The sequence below is a fragment of the Bicyclus anynana genome, chromosome 14, assembly GCF_947172395.1.
Source record: "Bicyclus anynana chromosome 14, ilBicAnyn1.1, whole genome shotgun sequence".
NCBI classification, from domain to species: domain Eukaryota; kingdom Metazoa; phylum Arthropoda; class Insecta; order Lepidoptera; family Nymphalidae; genus Bicyclus; species Bicyclus anynana.
The window spans coordinates 8,357,735-8,376,212 of NC_069096.1; the positions used below are offsets into that span (position 1 = coordinate 8,357,735).

Consider the following 18,478-nt stretch of genomic DNA (forward strand, 5'->3'; position numbering starts at 1 on the left):
AGGTTTTGTTTGTTTGTTTGTTTGATTGAACGCGCTAATCTCTGGAACTACTGGTCCGATTTGAAAAATTCTTTCAGTGTTAGATAGCCCATTAATTGAGGGTATTTTATCCCCGTATTCCTACGGGAATGGGAACCACGTGGGTAAAACCGCGCGGCGTCAGCTAGTATTTTACAATTTGGTAAATGTTGTGAAACAACAAATAAATTTCAGAGGATAAAATACTCGACAACAATAACCTTATTAATAACATTTTATCCTCTGAGTAAAGGTACAATGACGTAAAACGTCATTTCATAACATGTCAAAATAAATAGACAAGAAAACAAGGTGACAGACGTCAATTCATATAAAACGTCACACACACATTAGGAACAGACCTCATCAACGACGGACTCATAAACCTACATATCAAATTCTGCAACATCATCCATATATTCAAGAATAGAATCAAGAAGAAGCAAGAAAACCGAAGAAAGAAACCTGCACCTATAAAATATTATAGTCAGTATTCAACAAGTGGTCCTTCGAGTAAAGAAAAATCTTCGATTTTCAAGCAAATTCAAGATTCGAAAATTGGAAAACCAACGGTCTTCTATGCCGGCCTTTCTTCAGAACAGTGAGTCCGTTCCGATTTTATCTTATCCTGTCCTACTATCCTCCTAATCTTCTATTTAAGATTGCCTTATTTGCGATAGATAGGTCGCTTATTTCGGCGTAATACAAAATACTCGAACAAAATTTAAAAAAAAAAAACGGTCATATTTTTGAATATTCATCACTTCGTTCATTTATTTATAGTCGTACTTCAATACACGTAGTAAACTTATTTTCAATAATAATTAAGTTTCTTAGGTCGTAAATTGACCTTAAGGGACAACAGTGTGTTTTTGCCCTTAGTCGCCCGCGGTCACGGTCAAGGTCATCGCCACCGGTGTCGCGTCTTTATTTACTAAGATTTATACATTTAAAATCAGTGAATTGACTACTATTAGTGCATATTTAACGTTTTAAATCCATATAAATAAAAATGTGTGATGCAAAAATCAAAGATTTAGTCAAAAAGCGTGGTTCGATTAAGTCAAGACTTACACAATTTTCAACATTTTTATCATTATTAAATAGTGGTGAACACCTAAGTGATATACAAATAAAGGAGTTAGAGTGTCGTTTTCGTAAGATCGAACAGTTATATGGTGATTTCGAAAGCCTGCAGTCAGAAATCGAAGCACTAACAGACCCTCCAGAGACGGCCTACCAAGATCGTGAAGCCTTCGATGGAATATACTTCAGGCTTGTATCCGAAGCTCAAGTGATGCTTAATTCACACCTGAGCACTCAGCGTCGCCGCTCTTCTTATGGTAGCGATCTGAGTGTTCAAAAGAGCGACAGATGCGAGCATGATTTTGTGAGGCTGCCCAAAATAGACCTGCCTCACTTTGATGGGGATTATCAGCACTGGCTCGAGTTCCGGGACACGTATTTATCGTTAATACATAACAATAAATCAATCAGTGATATAAATAAATTTCATTACCTACGTGCAGCTCTAAAAGGTACAGCTGCCTTAACAATCCAAGCGTTAGACTTTTCAGCAGGCAACTACCAGCTGGGATGGCAGTTGCTCACTGAAAGGTATGACAATGAACGACTCTTAGTGAACAATCACATACAAAATCTATTTAATATTGAACCTATACAAAAGGAATCAAGCAATATGCTACGGAACATGGTTGATATTACAAACAAAAACCTACGAGCCCTTGCAACATTAGGGCAACCTACTGATCACTGGGATACTTTGATTATATTCATTATGACTAAGAAGTTAGATTCTATTACTAATAGAGAGTGGGAAGAATATCGCAATGGACTTGGGGGCAGCCCAGTCTTACAACAATTTATAAAATTCATTACTAGTAGGGCTGATTTACTTGAAACATTACAAGACAAATACAAGCATAAAGGTATCATTTCAACATTTTCTGACACAAACAAAAATAAGGCACAAGTTTCTTACACAGATAACAACCAAAAAGCTTACAAGTGTCCTATGTGTTCTCAACCTCATTTCATTTTTAGTTGTGAAAATTTCAAAAAACTAGATGTAGCTTCTCGAATAAGAAAGGTATCTGAACTTAATTTGTGCCGAAATTGTTTGAAGCCCGGCCATGGGTTTCAGTTCTGTAAGCTTACCCACTGCAAATACTGTCGAATGAAACACAATACATTATTACATGACAGTACTAAAGAACCTACTGGAACCACAATAGCGTTGTCCACAGGTGTAACCCCAACATCACATATTCAAACATTTACATTATTATGTACAGCTGTGGTGCGAGTCCGAGATGTCAATAATAAACTACATACAGCACGGCTTCTACTTGATAATGGGAGCACAGCAAACTTTGTGACACATAGTCTTAGCAGAAAACTTAATCTATTAGTAAAGCCTGTTAGCTCCACAGTCAACGGTATCAATAGTCAGTCTTCATTAATATCAGAGTCTTGTGAGTTAGTGATTGAATCTTATTATGGTGGATACAAAGAAACTATTAGTTGTTACATGGTTGCAGAAATAACAAAATATTTACCTTCTTCTTACATTGATGTGTCGCACATCCCTATTCCTAAAAATATTCAATTAGCTGATCCGTCTTTCAATGTACCATCAGAAATTGATATTTTAGTTGGAGCCGAGGTCTTCTGGAATGTTCTTGGTCTAAGCGTCATAGACTTAGGCAAACACCAGCCAAAGCTCCGTGATTCAAAATTAGGATGGCTATTATCAGGCTGTCTTAGCAATAACAATGTACATCATAAAGAGGTATCAAACAATTTTTGTCACTTTGTTGGACAAAATGATGAAGCCTCTCTTACTCGCTTTTGGCAATTAGATTCAGTGTCATCTCAACATAGCATGTCTCTAGAAGAAAGGGCTTGTGAAAAAATTTTCAAAGACACCACTCGACGTGACAAAGATGGTAGATTCATAGTTACAATACCCTTAAAAGAAACACCAGAAGTGCTTGGAGATTCTTATAATCTTGCTAAGGTTCGTTTTCTTTCTTTGGAGAGACGATTAGACAGGGACTTGAATCTAAAAAACTTATACATGCAATTCATCAAAGAATACATTGATTTAGGTCACATGACTCTTACAAAAAACATAAAACATACTTCTAACACACCAAACATATACTTTCCTCATCATGGGGTACTTCGAGATTCTACTACTACAAAGCTCAGAGTAGTATTTGATGCTTCAGCGGCCACTTCTAACAAAAAATCATTCAATTCAATTCAAATGGTTGGGCCGACTATACAAGATGACATTTTTTCAATTTTAATTAGATTCAGGTCACATAAACTAGTTGTATCTGCAGATATTGAAAAAATGTACCGTACTATATACATAGAACCAAATCAAAGGTCACTTCAGCAAATAATCTATAGATTTCATTCACATGAACCGTTACAAACCTACACACTCAATACAGTAACATATGGCACGGCATCAGCCCCTTATTTAGCTACAAAATGTTTAGTTTCTCTTGCGGATGAGTGTAAAAATGTGAAAATTCAGCATGCAATCAAACATGATTTTTATGTTGATGATTTTTTGACTGGAAGTGACTCCATAGAATCTCTCATTACTGTATGCAAGGGTGTAAAAGACACTTTATCCTCTGCAAAAATGAATTTGCGGAAATGGCAATCTAATAGTCTTGATGTCTTACATGCAATCACTGACATAGAGAGTGATTCAGAGAAATGCCTTGATTTGAATATGAGTGACAACTCACCTTCAAAAACATTAGGTCTATATTGGGATTCAACATCAGACAACTTAAACTTCCTAATTGAAATCAATACAAACAAAAAATTAACAAAACGCAATATTATTTCTATTATCAGCCAAATTTTTGATCCCCTAGGACTTGTAGGTCCTTGTGTAGTAATGGCCAAACTTATTATACAAGCATTATGGATTAGCAAGTGTGATTGGGATAGTGAAGCTCCTGATGTCATTAAGAAAGACTTTTTAGATATTGCAAATTCCTTACATTTCTTAAATTCAATTAAAATTCCAAGATTTGTGTCATGTAGTAGCCCAACTCTTGTTGAGTTACACACATTTTCAGATGCATCAGAACGAGCCTATGGTGGATGCATCTATGTTAGAACCATAGATCATGAAGGATTAGTGAATGTTAGGCTCTTAACTTCAAAAAATAAGGTTGCTCCAATTAAACCTAAATGTACAATACCACGTTTAGAATTATCTGCCGCTTTACTTGCTACCAGACTCTGGAAAAAGGTAGTCAATGCTCTTACAATTAATATTCATCAGCACTGGTTTTGGTCAGATTCGACAATAGTATTAGGATGGTTATCTAGTTCCTCTTCACAAACAGTTCAGTTTGTCAGAAACAGGGTTGGTGAAATTCAAGAGACTACTAACGGTCACAAGTGGAATTATGTACCTTCAAAGTCTAATCCAGCAGATCTTGTCTCTCGTGGGGTGAAGGCTGATTCCATCAGCACAGCCGCTCTATGGTGGACGGGGCCAGAGTATTTACATGAGGCTATCATTAGAATTCCGGAAATACATAAAGCCCTGGACATTTCTACTTCTGACACATCACTGCATACATTCATACCAAAAAAGGCAGAAGACCATACTAATAATAGGATTCTTCATATTATACATAAACATAGCAGTTTCAATAAAATAATTAGAATCTTAGCTTATGTAAAAAGATTCATACATAATTGTAGAACTAAAACTCAACACAATCATCTTACACTCAATGAAATCAATTCATCTCGCAAAATCGTATTACATCATGCTCAAAGGGAAATGTTCCTTGAAGAGTACAATTTATTAAAAAACAATAAACAATTGCCGAAACGTAGTAAACTAAATTCATTGTCACCTTTCTTAGATTCTGACGATCTCATTAGAGTAGGTGGGCGCTTAAGGAACTCATATTATTCATATGACGTCAAACATCCAATTGTGCTTTGCGCTAAACATCACATCACAAAAACTTTATTTCTATTACATCACAAAGTTCTTATGCATGCAGGACCTCAGCTTCTTTTAAGTAATATTAGACAAAATTACTGGACTATTGACGGTAGGAATCTAGCAAGAAAAACTGTACACGCTTGTGTTCGTTGCTTTCGCTTCAAGGCCACTTCAGTCCAACCAATCATGGGTGACTTACCCAATGAGCGTACACATTTAGTATCGCCCTTTCTAACCACAGGTGTCGACTATGCCGGGCCAGTGCTGATACTAAACAGAAAGGGCAAAGGAAGCAGGCTCACAAAATCATATATCTGCGTATTTATTTGCTTCGCAGTAAAGGCAGTACACCTCGAGCTGGTAACCGATCTTACAAAAGAGGCCTATCTAGCTTGTCTGAATCGATTTATATCGAGGCGTGGAAAGCCGGAAACCATTTACTCTGACAACGCGTCCACGTTCATAGGTGCCTCAAATGAGCTCGCGCAGTTCCTCAAAGGCAGCGTAGACTACGTGCAAGCACAACTAGCTGAACAAGGTATTAACTTTAAATATATTCCAGCGTATAGTCCTCATTTTGGCGGTATCTGGGAAGCCGCTGTTAAATCAGTTAAACACCATTTGCGCAGAGTGCTTTCTTTGACTCACTTTGATTATGAAGAAATGGCGACCTGCTTGGCGCAGATAGAGGCAGTTTTAAATTCGCGTCCCCTCACACCTCTATCCACAGACCCCTCCGACCTTTCCTATTTATCTCCATCTCACTTCCTCATCGGACGACCACTGTTAGCAACAGCACAGGCAAACCTCTTAGACAAAGAAGTCAATCGTCTCCAGCGATATCAACGAGTGGAGAAACTTCGTCAACACTTTTGGCAGAGATATTCGTTGGAATACGTTTCGTTGCTTCAAACTAAAGGCAAATGGAGGCAGTCAATGGACAAACTGAAGATCGGAGCCCTCGTCTTAGTAAAGGATCGCACACAGCCACCTCTTCTTTGGCTCATGGGTCGAGTCACAAACATCATTTACGGCGGCGACTCCATCGGCAGGGTGGCTCAACTGAACACTAAGAAAGGCATTATCACGCGAGCCTTCAACAACATATGCCCGCTTCCCTTGGACGACATCAGCCCGGGGGGGAGCATGTTGTGAAACAACAAATAAATTTCAGAGGATAAAATACTCGACAACAATAACCTTATTAATAACATTTTATCCTCTGAGTAAAGGTACAATGACGTAAAACGTCATTTCATAACATGTCAAAATAAATAGACAAGAAAACAAGGTGACAGACGTCAATTCATATAAAACGTCACACACACATTAGGAACAGACCTCATCAACGACGGACTCATAAACCTACATATCAAATTCTGCAACATCATCCATATATTCAAGAATAGAATCAAGAAGAAGCAAGAAAACCGAAGAAAGAAACCTGCACCTATAAAATATTATAGTCAGTATTCAACAGTAAATTCTGCTCTCTTTTTACGGGTAATGTCAACAAGGGTTGACTGTAGGAAATAGCCGGCAGCAATAAGACTGCCTTTGTATAGGTACCAATTTTTGTTATGTTTATAAGAAACTAGCAGATGCCACGCGGTTTCATCCGCGTAGTACCCGTTCCCGTGGAAATAAGGGGATTGTACTCCATTAGGAATACTGTAGAATTGTAATGGAGAAATAATTTTTCATAACGGTCTAGTAGTTTCGGAGCCTATGAAAGCAAAAACAAAGAAACAATAAAATCTTGCATCTTTATAATATTAGTTTAATTAAAAAAAAATACCGACCGAATTGAGAACCTCCTCCTTTTTGAAGTCGGTTAAAAACAAAAAAAATTATACAAAGGCATTTTCATGTCATGATAAATTCTGTAATAGTGTTTCTTCTACTTTCTACCGACTTGTAGTTCCATCATCATTATCATTATTGGCAGATGGACGTCCACTTCTGGACATCGGCTTCTTCTAGGGCGCTGGAATGGCAACGTCGACGATACCTATAATAAAACTGCTTGCATGGATGCAGGCGGCTAAAGGGTGTTTGAAAGACCTTACGTAAAAGAACTGGTAACGAGAACATGATATCCGGAGACCTTCGTTAAAAATACATAATTAAAAAAAAAAACACCCAGATGCGAAACAAAGCTCCGCTCCTCAGATATGATTAGAATAGTCAAGCGTAAACACAAGACTGTTGTCGATACAACAAACAACAAAAGAAAATTAGTAATAAAATTGTTGTGTATACCGACGTCGGCGAATAAAAGTAAACGTAGATTTATTTTATTTGTTTTTGTAATCTCGATGTCGACGCAGTACAAGTATCCAGAGGCAACTCATTTCAGATAAGGAAAAAGTCTACATGCCGCATGAATTTCACTCGCAAATTGTGATGTCTTTACAAATACGCAGCGTCTTTGTAAAACATATTTGAATGTGCTTAATTTAAAAAAATACAAGAAATGTGCTTAAAAATATCATCATCATCATCATCATCATCATCATGTCCTTTTGTAGGGACTTCCAAACATCACGATACTGAGCCACCTGCATCCAGCGAATACCTGCGACTCGCTTGATGTCGTCAGTCCACCTGGTGGGGAGTCGACCAACACTGCGCTTTCTAGTGCCGGGTCGTCTTTCCAGCACCTTTGGATCCCAACGGCAATCGGCTCTTCGAACTATGTGCCCCGCCCATTGCCACTTCAGCTTCGCGACACGTTGAGCTATGTCGGTGACTTTAGTTCTTCTGCGGTGCGGAATACTTGGTCGCTAACTATGGGCCTCATAAGAAAACTCAAACAGCGGGCGATGGAACGAGCTATGCTAGGAGTATCTCTGCGTGATCGGATCAGAAATGAGGAGATCCGCAGAAGAACTAAAAATATATTATTTGTATAAAATCTTCTTTGCGCCTCATAATATTTATGCTCATAACGTCGCGTCGGTCGCAATTTTAAAAAATATTATAGGTACTAAAATCGCGACAACAGCGATACTCTCACCGAACCAGGTAAGTTTATGGTATTAAACTATATTTACCGCCATCCATGTTGATACCACACCACACCGTAAGAGTCCGCCTAATGGGCGAAAACTACCTCGCGAGCTTCTCCTAGTGGCCGAACCTGCGACGAAGATGGCGACGCGATGATCGATGCACTTACAGATTTGACACCGCCCTAGCAGGACAGCGATGATGTCGCAGTCCACGCGGGGCACAACACTGGATATGACACCGCCCCAGCGCAGGATAGCAAGCAATCGCAGTCCGCGTGGGGCACCCAAGACGACCCGTAGGCCACAAGGCGTCAGCCTCGAGCTGGAAGACAACTACCGAGGGAACAAGATCCCTCACTTCTTACCCGGGCAAGGAGGCTGTCCACCTGTAAGGATTTACCTATCATCTGGGAGGAGATGACCTGTAACATGAAATATATTATGCTTTTTAACGCTTCTGTCTGATCTATTTCCTTAAGGGTTTTAGGAGGAATCACGTTCTCAGTTGCCAGACTTATAGCTTTTTTTTATTCAATGATTAGTCCTTAACTGCGATGTTAAGTGTCTCACCCGAAGTCAAGTGACAATCTAATATGAAAGCGGGCTTAACTTGAATGAGGTACAAGTTAATTATATCCGTATCTCTGACGGTTTCTACGCTGCATCGTACCGGAACGCTTATTGGCTTGCCGGTACGTCGAACAGCTTAAAGCAACCCTTCCGTTAATAATACCTATCGTACCGGAACGCCAATTGGCTTGACGATTCGTCTTATAGCTTAAAGTTACCTTTCTGTTTATAATAACCATCGTCAATACCTGAAATATTTAGTAATAAGTAATAAAGTTATAACATTCGGAAAATTCACCTAAATTTTCTAAATTACGTACCGCCGATATTTTTGTATTGCGTGCCGCATAATCCACAAAACATCGGATAACACTACCTTTACCGAACAGTTTTACGATTATGTCGTCCAAGGGACCCTTATTTATATGTGTTAATCCAAGTTAAAACTATAATTTATGGTGAAGCCCATTGCGTGTTGCCCTGCATTGTAATTAATCACTACCCAAGATTACCTTTGGTCATTTTCTAATGTGTAGTTTGCTAAACTGCTGTTTTTCCTTTTATAATTATGAAACCAGTCATTAGAATTTTGGCATAGTAAATAATTAGGGCTTCGCTCATTTTATGTTATCGAGTTTATGTCACACCGTTAAGTATGGAATTATAAGAAATGTAAAAGAAAATATGCAGTTGTAGTCTAAAAGTATACCTACAAGAATTATTATGATGGAAAAACAACACTTGTAAAATATAGCAAATCTCGCAACTCTGTTGTTCTACCGTAAAAAGTTGTGAGATCCATGTAATACCAAGTCTGTTACTTTTTTCAGTCCGTAATTAAGGGAATTACTTAATGACTTGAGACAGAAAGTCTCAAGTTATTACCAAACAACTTCAGTAACCATATAAATATAAAAAACAAAATATATTTTTGTACCCATTACCTAGCAGTGAAAAATAGTAACACCTAATGTTTATTTAACTAGTTTTGGAAACCTCTCCAACGAAACTTCACCCTCAGTTGTTCTACCGTAAAAAGTTGTGAGATCCATGTAATACCAAGTCGGTTACTTTATTCAGTCCGTAATTAAGGGAATTACTTAATGACTTGAGATAGAAGGTATCAAGTCATTACGTAATTAGCTAACCAAACAACTTCAGTAACCACAAAAATATAAAAAAAAACAAAATATATTTTGTACCCATTACCTAGCAGTAAAAAAATAGCAATACCTAATGTTTATTTAACTAGTTTTGGAAACTTCTCCAACGAAACTTCACCCTCATTACCTACGTGTACCTACTCTTATAATTGTTAAGTAAGTTAAACTTTAAATCGAGATATACTTTTAGTTTCTGGATTTTTCAAACTTTTTTGACACGTTGTAAATCTTTTGACAGCATGCTCAAAGAGCATATTGCATCCCAGAGCATGTACTCAAATATAAAAGATTTGAATTTTACATGACACAGCCGAGGAACGAGGTCAAGATTCGATAAAAAACACGTGACTTTTTTGGCACTTTCGTATGTAAGGTAGTCTTGTTATGAATACTTGAACTGTCACGAATGTATACGCTATAATTTTTGTAAAATTTATTAAATATTATAATGGAAAGGAAATTTAGATTTTGCTGTGAGTTTTTCTATGACCAAGGAGAGTTTTGAACCCCCTAAGTAATAAAGTTTGCGACTTTACTTACTACCTTAAAAACGAAGTTAATAGTATTGGTGATACAATTTAACGCAGAACTCTTTGTATTGATTAAGTAAACGTTAAATCCATATTATTTGGAGTTGTAAGAAGAGTTCAAAATTCAGATAATGGGCTTAGAATGTAGGTAGGTAGGTAACTGCAGGCAAATTTTTGGTTTTGTGGTATCTGTTCTGTAAAAACTAATAATACAATATTTACATCAAAAGGTACTGATAACCTTTTGTTGTAAAAATCGTTTAGGTTATTAGTTAGTACAGAACACATTCCACAAAACGAACGTAATAGTTCGTCTACACGGCCCCTTAACCTCTTAGGCCGGGTCCCTACTACGCCGGACCGGCAGTTTTGCCGTAACACAAACACCAGACATATGTTCACACTTGCTGACGCCGCGCGGTTTCACTCGCGTGGTTCCCGTTCCCGTGGGAATACGGGGATAATATATAGCCTATAATATATATAGCCGTCCTCGATAAATGGGTTATACACTGAAAGAATTTCAGAATCAAATCGGACCAATAGTTCCTGAGATTAGCGCGTTCAATCAAACAAACAAACAAACTCTTCAGCTTTACAATATTAGTATAGATTACACCGATCCTACACGAGAATCGTATAGTCAAGTTCCAAGTTACCTTCATATAAAGTGTATAGCCTCTAATGGCTTATACACTTTATAGACCTTTAGGCAGTTTTACCGGTCCGGTGTGGTGCGAACCCGGCCTTAGATCTCTTATGTTGAAGCAGAAATTCTAAAATGTCGACTTTAAATTCCTCTATAGGCATCCTTTCAAAGCAACCAAAATGCTGATTGTGATGTCAAAGACATAGGAATGACGTTTTCCATTATCCACACGAACATTTTCAGAAACATTGAGTTATTTGAAAATGCAATGAGCACAAATTCCTTGTGGTCCAACTTTGATGTAATTTTTCCTTTACGAGATTCCAACATTTTTAATTTACGCCAATTAGTGAAAACACGTGGCTTATTATCGTAAGATTAACATTAATTAAGATCCTAGCGGAGGCTCGGGAACCTCAAAGCGAGTGCTCGCCTTTTAAAACATTGCTAAAGCTGTTAAGCGCTAAAATATTTATAAAATGTTGAAATTCATGTCTGCCGTTTCCTGGTTTACAAAGTCCCTTAATCTTTCTTTGCTAGACTTTAAACATACCTTTGCTACGTGCAGTTAATTTGCATAATATGTCTGCTACGTGGCTGCAGTTTTGTGACATAAACTACGCGTTTGGTGCTTGCACTTTCATGAATATATCAGGCTCACCACGAATATTTTCTCTAATTTAAATGCAGCAAAATGTTTGTGATTGTTTTCAGTAATATCTTCGTGAACAACACAGCTTTATTGCAAAAAAAAATTAATAAAAAAAATATAACTGACTTCAAAACCTAAAAACGTACCCACTAAACTAAAAAGCGAAAAATAACATCATAATATCATTATAATATGTTCTACCACCTGATCAGTATGAAGGCGGTGATAAGCCGGTGATGTATTAATTGAAGCCATGTGAGAATATCTTATAGATTTAGATTTTACAGACAGTGTTGTTTTATGTGGTCCCGTCTGAAATGGCTTAAATTAAGACAACACCGGCTAAGCACCGTAAACCGTTAAGGGGTTCCCTTAACTGACCTTGGTCTTCATCACCAGACCCCTAATAACAGACACAACTCATCTAGGTAGAAAATTCTCAGCAATACGAATTAATCAAGGCTAAACACAAGGTAGTTACTGTAAACTGTTAAGGAGTTCCCTCAATTGTCCTTGGTCTTCATCACCAAACCCCTAAGTCACAGTCACAACCTACCTATGTGGAAAGTTCTCATTAATACAAATTAATCAAGCCCAAACACAAGGTAACTGCTGTAAATCGCCAAGGAGTTCCCTCGTCTGTTTTATAGCTCCATCATCAAATCGATTTTAAACCTTCATGGAATTGTAGTGCTTAAAAGTACTAAATGGAAAAGAACACACTAGACACCCATATAATTTTCAAAAGTTCTCCTCAATTCCTCCAGGATTGCATCATCAGATCTTGACATGATGGTAATGGGACGAAATAGGGACTATACCGTTTCAAACAAAAAAAGAACGAAAGACGCTTTATATGATATTAGTGTGTCTATTACATACATAAAACAAAAGGCTTATGGTGTGGGTTCGAACCCGGTCAGGGGCATGCACCTCCAACTTATCAGTTGTGTGTATTTTAAGAAATTAAATATCACGTGTGATCAATCGAACTGTGAAGGAAAACATCGTGAGGAAACCTGCATACCAGAGAACGACCGGATTCGAACCCACACCCTCCGGTATCGGAGGCAGAGGTCGTATCCACTGGGCTAGTAAGTACTTCCATAAAATACATTTTATACTAAAGTAGATAATATAAAAAATGTGTAAAAATCTAGTTCAACGGGGCTTAGCTTAATTCGAAAAGTATTAAGGCCAACGCTAGTAGTTAGCTTTGTAGCTCACCGCATCAGCCGCGCAGTCAGTCAGTCACTCGGAATAAGCTGCTTATAGATGTAATTTTCAGTCACTGACAATTTATCAGCTGTCGCCTCAGACCAATTATTGTATAGGACCTGCCTCGCTAGACATTACTTTTCTGTCAAAGTACCTATATGATCAACGATCTAATGCGATTATAAAAACTGTCTCTATAGAATCGATCTTTAATAGTTGTAATCGTGTTCGTCGGTTAAAGAGCTCCGTAAAAATACCTTTTTGTGCAATTGAGTTGTGTAAAAAACGGGCAAAAATCGTACTTTAGTATAAAATATATGCCAAATCTAAGCTCATTTTCTTCAGAAAATGACAGACAATTTTGTTCGTGACTATGAGTGCGATACAGGTCCTTCTATAATTGGTCTGAGGCTGTCGCGTTTGAACTAAGTTACCAAGTGCCTTGTTGGTAGTAGATCTCTTTGTGACTAGTAGAGACGGTGGTTATAGTACAGTAGGCTTTTATTGGAATACAGCAAGTGTAAGGGACTTCCATAATTTTTAGATATTGAATTAAAGCCCAACTTCTCTTGTATACATTTTATTTCCATCTTCACAATAGGTACAGTAAATCTCGACGTTGAAAATATCATCATGAAATCTCGTAAACATTAAGTATCGTACATTTTCATTGACATTTCATTTACATTCAATGATTAGTAATTTATTAATTTAATCGGTAATCTAATTTCACCGTCCACCATTTCATAACCCCCTCCCGCGTCACCATTTCTCCTTTTTTTCGTATGCAAAAAGGCAAAGGCATTACACCGTACAGCCATAGAATACTTTATTTATTAAAATTAAATACTCGGCCATACTGCCAGACGTGTCAATTGTCCATATGAATTCCTTTTTGTATAACAATATAATATTCCATATAAATTTAACTAGAAAAATCACATTTTATACCTATTGCTAAGCTATACCATTTGTTTTATGTATGTAATAGACACACTAATATACGAGTATATAAAATATCAAAATATGTGTAAACCGAAATTTTACGGTTTTTAATTAATAATGACTAGCAGACTTTTTGCGATTTCACCCGCGCGCTTCCAAACCCCGTGGTAACACCATGATTAAATATAGCATATGTTACTCGCTGATAATGTTGCTATCCTTTTCCTACATTATTTGTTTTTTTTATAAGTTGTTCAGAAGAGAACTTGTTGTTTCTACACTACATCGTACCGGAACGCTGAATCGCTTGGCGGTACGTCTTTGTTGGCAGGGTGATAAATAGTCACGGCCAAAGCTTCCCACCAGCCAGACCTAGACCAATTAAGAAAACCTTAATCGGCCCAGCTGAGGTTCGAAGCAGGACCTAAGTCTTGTACATACCACTGCGTCACGGAGGCCGTCAAAAAATTCATTTCTCAGATTTTGTGAAAGAATTTTCAAAATCGATGCAGTAGTTTTGAAGCTTAACAAATAAAAACTTACCTCTAGATTTCAAATTAGGAGAATTATACGAATGTCGTTTGTAGGTATTGTCTGAGTAACATGTTTAGTTTTCTCAAGAGCACCACATTAAGTTAGTAAATCGATAGCTATCCGCAGAGAATGAGTCAATTAACTAAGTTTACGCTACGTTTAGCTAAGACTCGCTTTAGAGTATCATACTTACTTGTGCGTAATGTAGTAATTACTTTGTCTACGTTGTGTTTTGCAAAAGTCAGATACCTAAGATTAAATCATTATCAACCGATAGATGTCCACTGCTGGACATAGGCCTCTTGCATGGACCTCCAAGCACAACGGTCTCGAATCGCCAGCATCCAGCGGCTCCCTGCAACCCCTGGGGTGTAAGAGGCTAGTACCAGTCAGCCTCCCCAACTGCCAACCTCACCTGCTCGTGGTGCACCCTGCAGATTGCCCGACGAGGCTCTGGCATCCGACTGATGGCGGTATAACCTTTCTAAACTGGCTGGATTTTTTATAAATGGCACAGGCCGGTGTCGGGTAGCAGCGACATCGGTGCGGAAAAATCCAGCTCTGCGAATGACCAACCCACATGCCCAGCGTGGTCATTCTATGGGCATTAACCTTAGTATGGATAAAGGACAATCAAAGGTTGTTGTGATGAAAATATTATGTGAAAATTCTTATTGAATGCCATATGATTGTAACAGAATATGGCTAAGATCATGCGTATTAGATGTGTCAAGTTAGTGTCAAATCCTTATTAAAACTGTCGCAGTTAGACACAGTTAATAATTACCACCCACCTGTAACACGTGATTTGACTGATTTAGCAAATGCAGATTTTATTGAAAATTGCCATCATGAGTTCTCCTTAATCGTCCTAATTTATGGCCAATTTTCAGCTCTGTATCATTCTTATAATTTGGGTCCGAGTTTGTATGGAGATTGAGTTTCTTCTTTGATGGCAAAAAACAACTATTTTGTAAAGCTTTTTCCAAATAGTTGTTACATCCCCATCACAGAATAAAGATGATCCAGATTGCCTATTAAAAATACTCCATCTTATTTTTTAGTTTTTGTGAACATGTTTTAAAAACGCCATTTTCTTGAATGATATTGAAAATTATTGATGCGACGCTTCATGTTGTACTACTTCGAGAATGTATTCGTTTTTGAATTCTGTATTTGGAACGGCTATGACACTGTCGTGATCCGTTCGCTTTATCTGCGTATTATTCTTTAATCTGTGGTCCCCTTAAACAAATATATTTTATTCAACGTAGTTCCTACAGTTTATCATTACATTAGCATAGTATGTTACCGTAATCCAGAACAAGTCGCAGAAGGCAGAAGTAAATGCATGGTACAAAGATTTATCTCAAATCCCATACTTACTGCATTAGGATTTGCATCTACTCGTTCGAAATAAACAGGCGACGGAAGTAATTTCCTCTTCTAGACGAAGAAACCAAGCTGTCGCATGCAATTTAACACAACGACATCTGAATCAAGATTACCTACTTTACCTACCGGTATGTTTTAAAGTAGTTAGTTAATCTTTTTTTTTTTTAAATATTTTTTTAAAAATTATAAAAAGAAATACAACCAACTTCAAAACCTGAAAACGTACCCACTAAATCTAAAAGTAAACTAATTCAAGTTAAGCAAGAATATCATAAATATTTAGGTTTTTCAGACAGTGTTGTCAGAAACGGCTTAAATTAAGACAACACCGGACCGCCTTCATACTGATCAGCAGGTAGGTCAAATCACTAGGTATCTACTGTAAGCCGTTGAGGAGTTCCATTAACTACCCCTTGTCTTCATCATCAGACTCTTAATGACAGTCGCAACCCATATTGGTGGCTATATCAATTTATGTTTGATTATGATGACATTTTTCGCTTTTTAGTTTAGTGGGTACGTTTTCAGGTTCTGAAATCGGTTGTATTTTTAATTTTTTTTTTAATTTTAAGTGCTTTGTCTTCATCACTAGACTCCTAATGACAGTCACAACCCATTTCAGTGGAAACTTTAAGTCAATATAAATTTATCAAGCCCAAACACAAGGTATTTATTGTAAACTGTTAAGGAGCTCCCTCGTCTGTGTTTTGCTCCTATCATCAGATCGATTTCTGATATTTCAGATTCCTTAATTTAATTGTAGTGTTTTAAAATACTTAATTAAAAAGTTAACAAACATAAATTTTTCTCCTATAATTTTTGAAAGTTTCTCTCGATTTCTCCAAGATCCCATCATTAGATCCTAACATCAATAGTGGACAGAGACCACATGGGGACCAATCAAATCAAAAACCTCTTCCTTTTTGAAGTCGAATAAAAATGAATTTGAACGTTTTTAATTTTTTATAACACATTTGCTCGTAAAGTGTCTCTTATTTCATCAATTTCAATATTGTTATGTATTATTTTCATTCTAGACCCCATAAACCCCAGACCTTCTTCATTTTATAAAAGCTGAAAGTTTGTCAGCTCATGCTCTTACCATAAGTAAGTACGGTAACCAAATGTGGAGTTTGGACCGTGGTGGCTTTTGGAGGTAGCAGGTTTCAAGGATAAAGACCCTCATTTTTTTATTCTTTCACAAGTTAGCCTTGACTACAATCTCACGTGGTGGTAAGTGATAATTTAGTCTAAGATGGAAGCTGAGCTATGTCAGTGACTTTGGTCCGTCTGCGGATCTCCTCATTTCTGATTCGATAACGCATAGAAACTCTAAGCATAGCTCGCTCACTAGGGAGGGAGTCACTTAATCCCTCAATCAATTATTAATTAGTATTTCATAATCAGAATAACCTCTTTCTATATTCTGTTTATGCAGAATTTACTTAATAAGCAGGGCAGCTAATTTGCAATTCGCATTAATTAACATGGACGTTTGCTGCTAACTTCATACCTATTCTACGTTGCTTTTCCAGACTAAAACAGGCTTATAGGCTAGGACACAACCTTCTTGGTTTTAAATTACTTTATTTAATTAAGCCATAGATAAAATATAAAGTCCAGATTTGTTTTTCTCTACAGGTTAGCCCTTGACTATACAATGCTCAAACCTGATGGTAAGTGATAATGCAACCTAAGATGGAAGCGGGGTAACTTGTTAGGAGGATGATGAAAATCCACACCCCTTTCGGTTTCTTCACGACATCATACCGGAACGCTAAATCTATTGACGGTACGTCTTTGACGGTGGGTGGAAACTAGTTACGGCCGAAGCCTCCCACCAGCCAGACATAGTGACCTTAAACGCTACAGCCTGGGCAATTTCGTTCACTTATTTTAGTTATCATGGTTTTAACACTGAACCAATTTCGCGTGACAATTAAATGAGACGAATCTGTAAGTATACCCATAACAAAAAAAAAAATTTCAAAATTGGTTAATAAACGACGAAATTATAAGGTAACAAATATTAAAAACTCCCCCTTTTGAAATCGCTATTTAAAGTCGGTTAAAAATAAGTTGCGTAATCACGAATATAATGCGTAATCTATACTATCTATACTAATATTTTAAAGCTGAAGAGTTTGTCTCAGGAACTACTGGACCGAATTGAAAACTTCTTTCAGTGATAGATAGCCCATTTATCGAGAAAGGCTATAGGCTATATATTATCCCCATATTCCTATGGGAACGGGAACTACGCGAAGCCGCGCGGCATCATCACGAATAAAATGCGTTTTCACGAATAATAGCCCAAGAGCCCACGACAGCCAGACCTTCGTTATTTTATAAAAGTTCAAAGTTTCTCTGTAGATGTCTCCTATACAGGTAAGAACGACCAGCGACTATAAAGTTTGGGTTGTGGTTACTTGGGCAGGTAACAGGTAGTAAGGTGTATAAAATAGTACTTGAAATTCGTTAAAGTATAAAGCTCAATTTTTTAATATTTCCTTCGGGATAACTTTAAAAATCTCGTCATCCATTGCCGGACACTTATGACAGTTGCTACCCCCTGCCAGACACCCCTAAACTTTAATAAATTATAATTATACTTTCGTTATAGTATAAAAGCTAAATTTTATATATGTTACTTGGGGACTTATAAAAAGATGTTACCTCAATAGCCGGACAGTTTTCGTGGTTTTTACATCTTGCCAGACACATCGAAAGTCCACTATAGGTGCGAGCGCGAATGCTTACTTGATTACTA

The 18,478-nt window shown here is 37.3% G+C and overlaps 1 protein-coding gene across 2 annotated transcripts; it reads left to right on the plus strand.

The window, feature by feature from the left end:
* The first annotated feature begins 240 nt into the window (after nt 1–240).
* On the plus strand, nt 241–6,513 carry LOC128198729 (uncharacterized). 2 transcript variants are annotated; one of them, XM_052885443.1, is made up of 2 exons: nt 241–1,293; nt 5,376–6,513. In XM_052885443.1, exons 1-2 carry the CDS (start codon nt 1,278–1,280, stop codon nt 6,191–6,193), a joined length of 834 nt encoding a protein of 277 aa, XP_052741403.1. In that variant the 5' UTR covers nt 241–1,277; the 3' UTR covers nt 6,194–6,513. The 2 variants fall into 2 exon arrangements, with proteins under 2 accessions (XP_052741403.1, XP_052741402.1); XM_052885442.1 differs by having other exon boundaries at nt 241–1,175.
* The last annotated feature ends 11,965 nt before the right edge of the window (nt 6,514–18,478 follow it).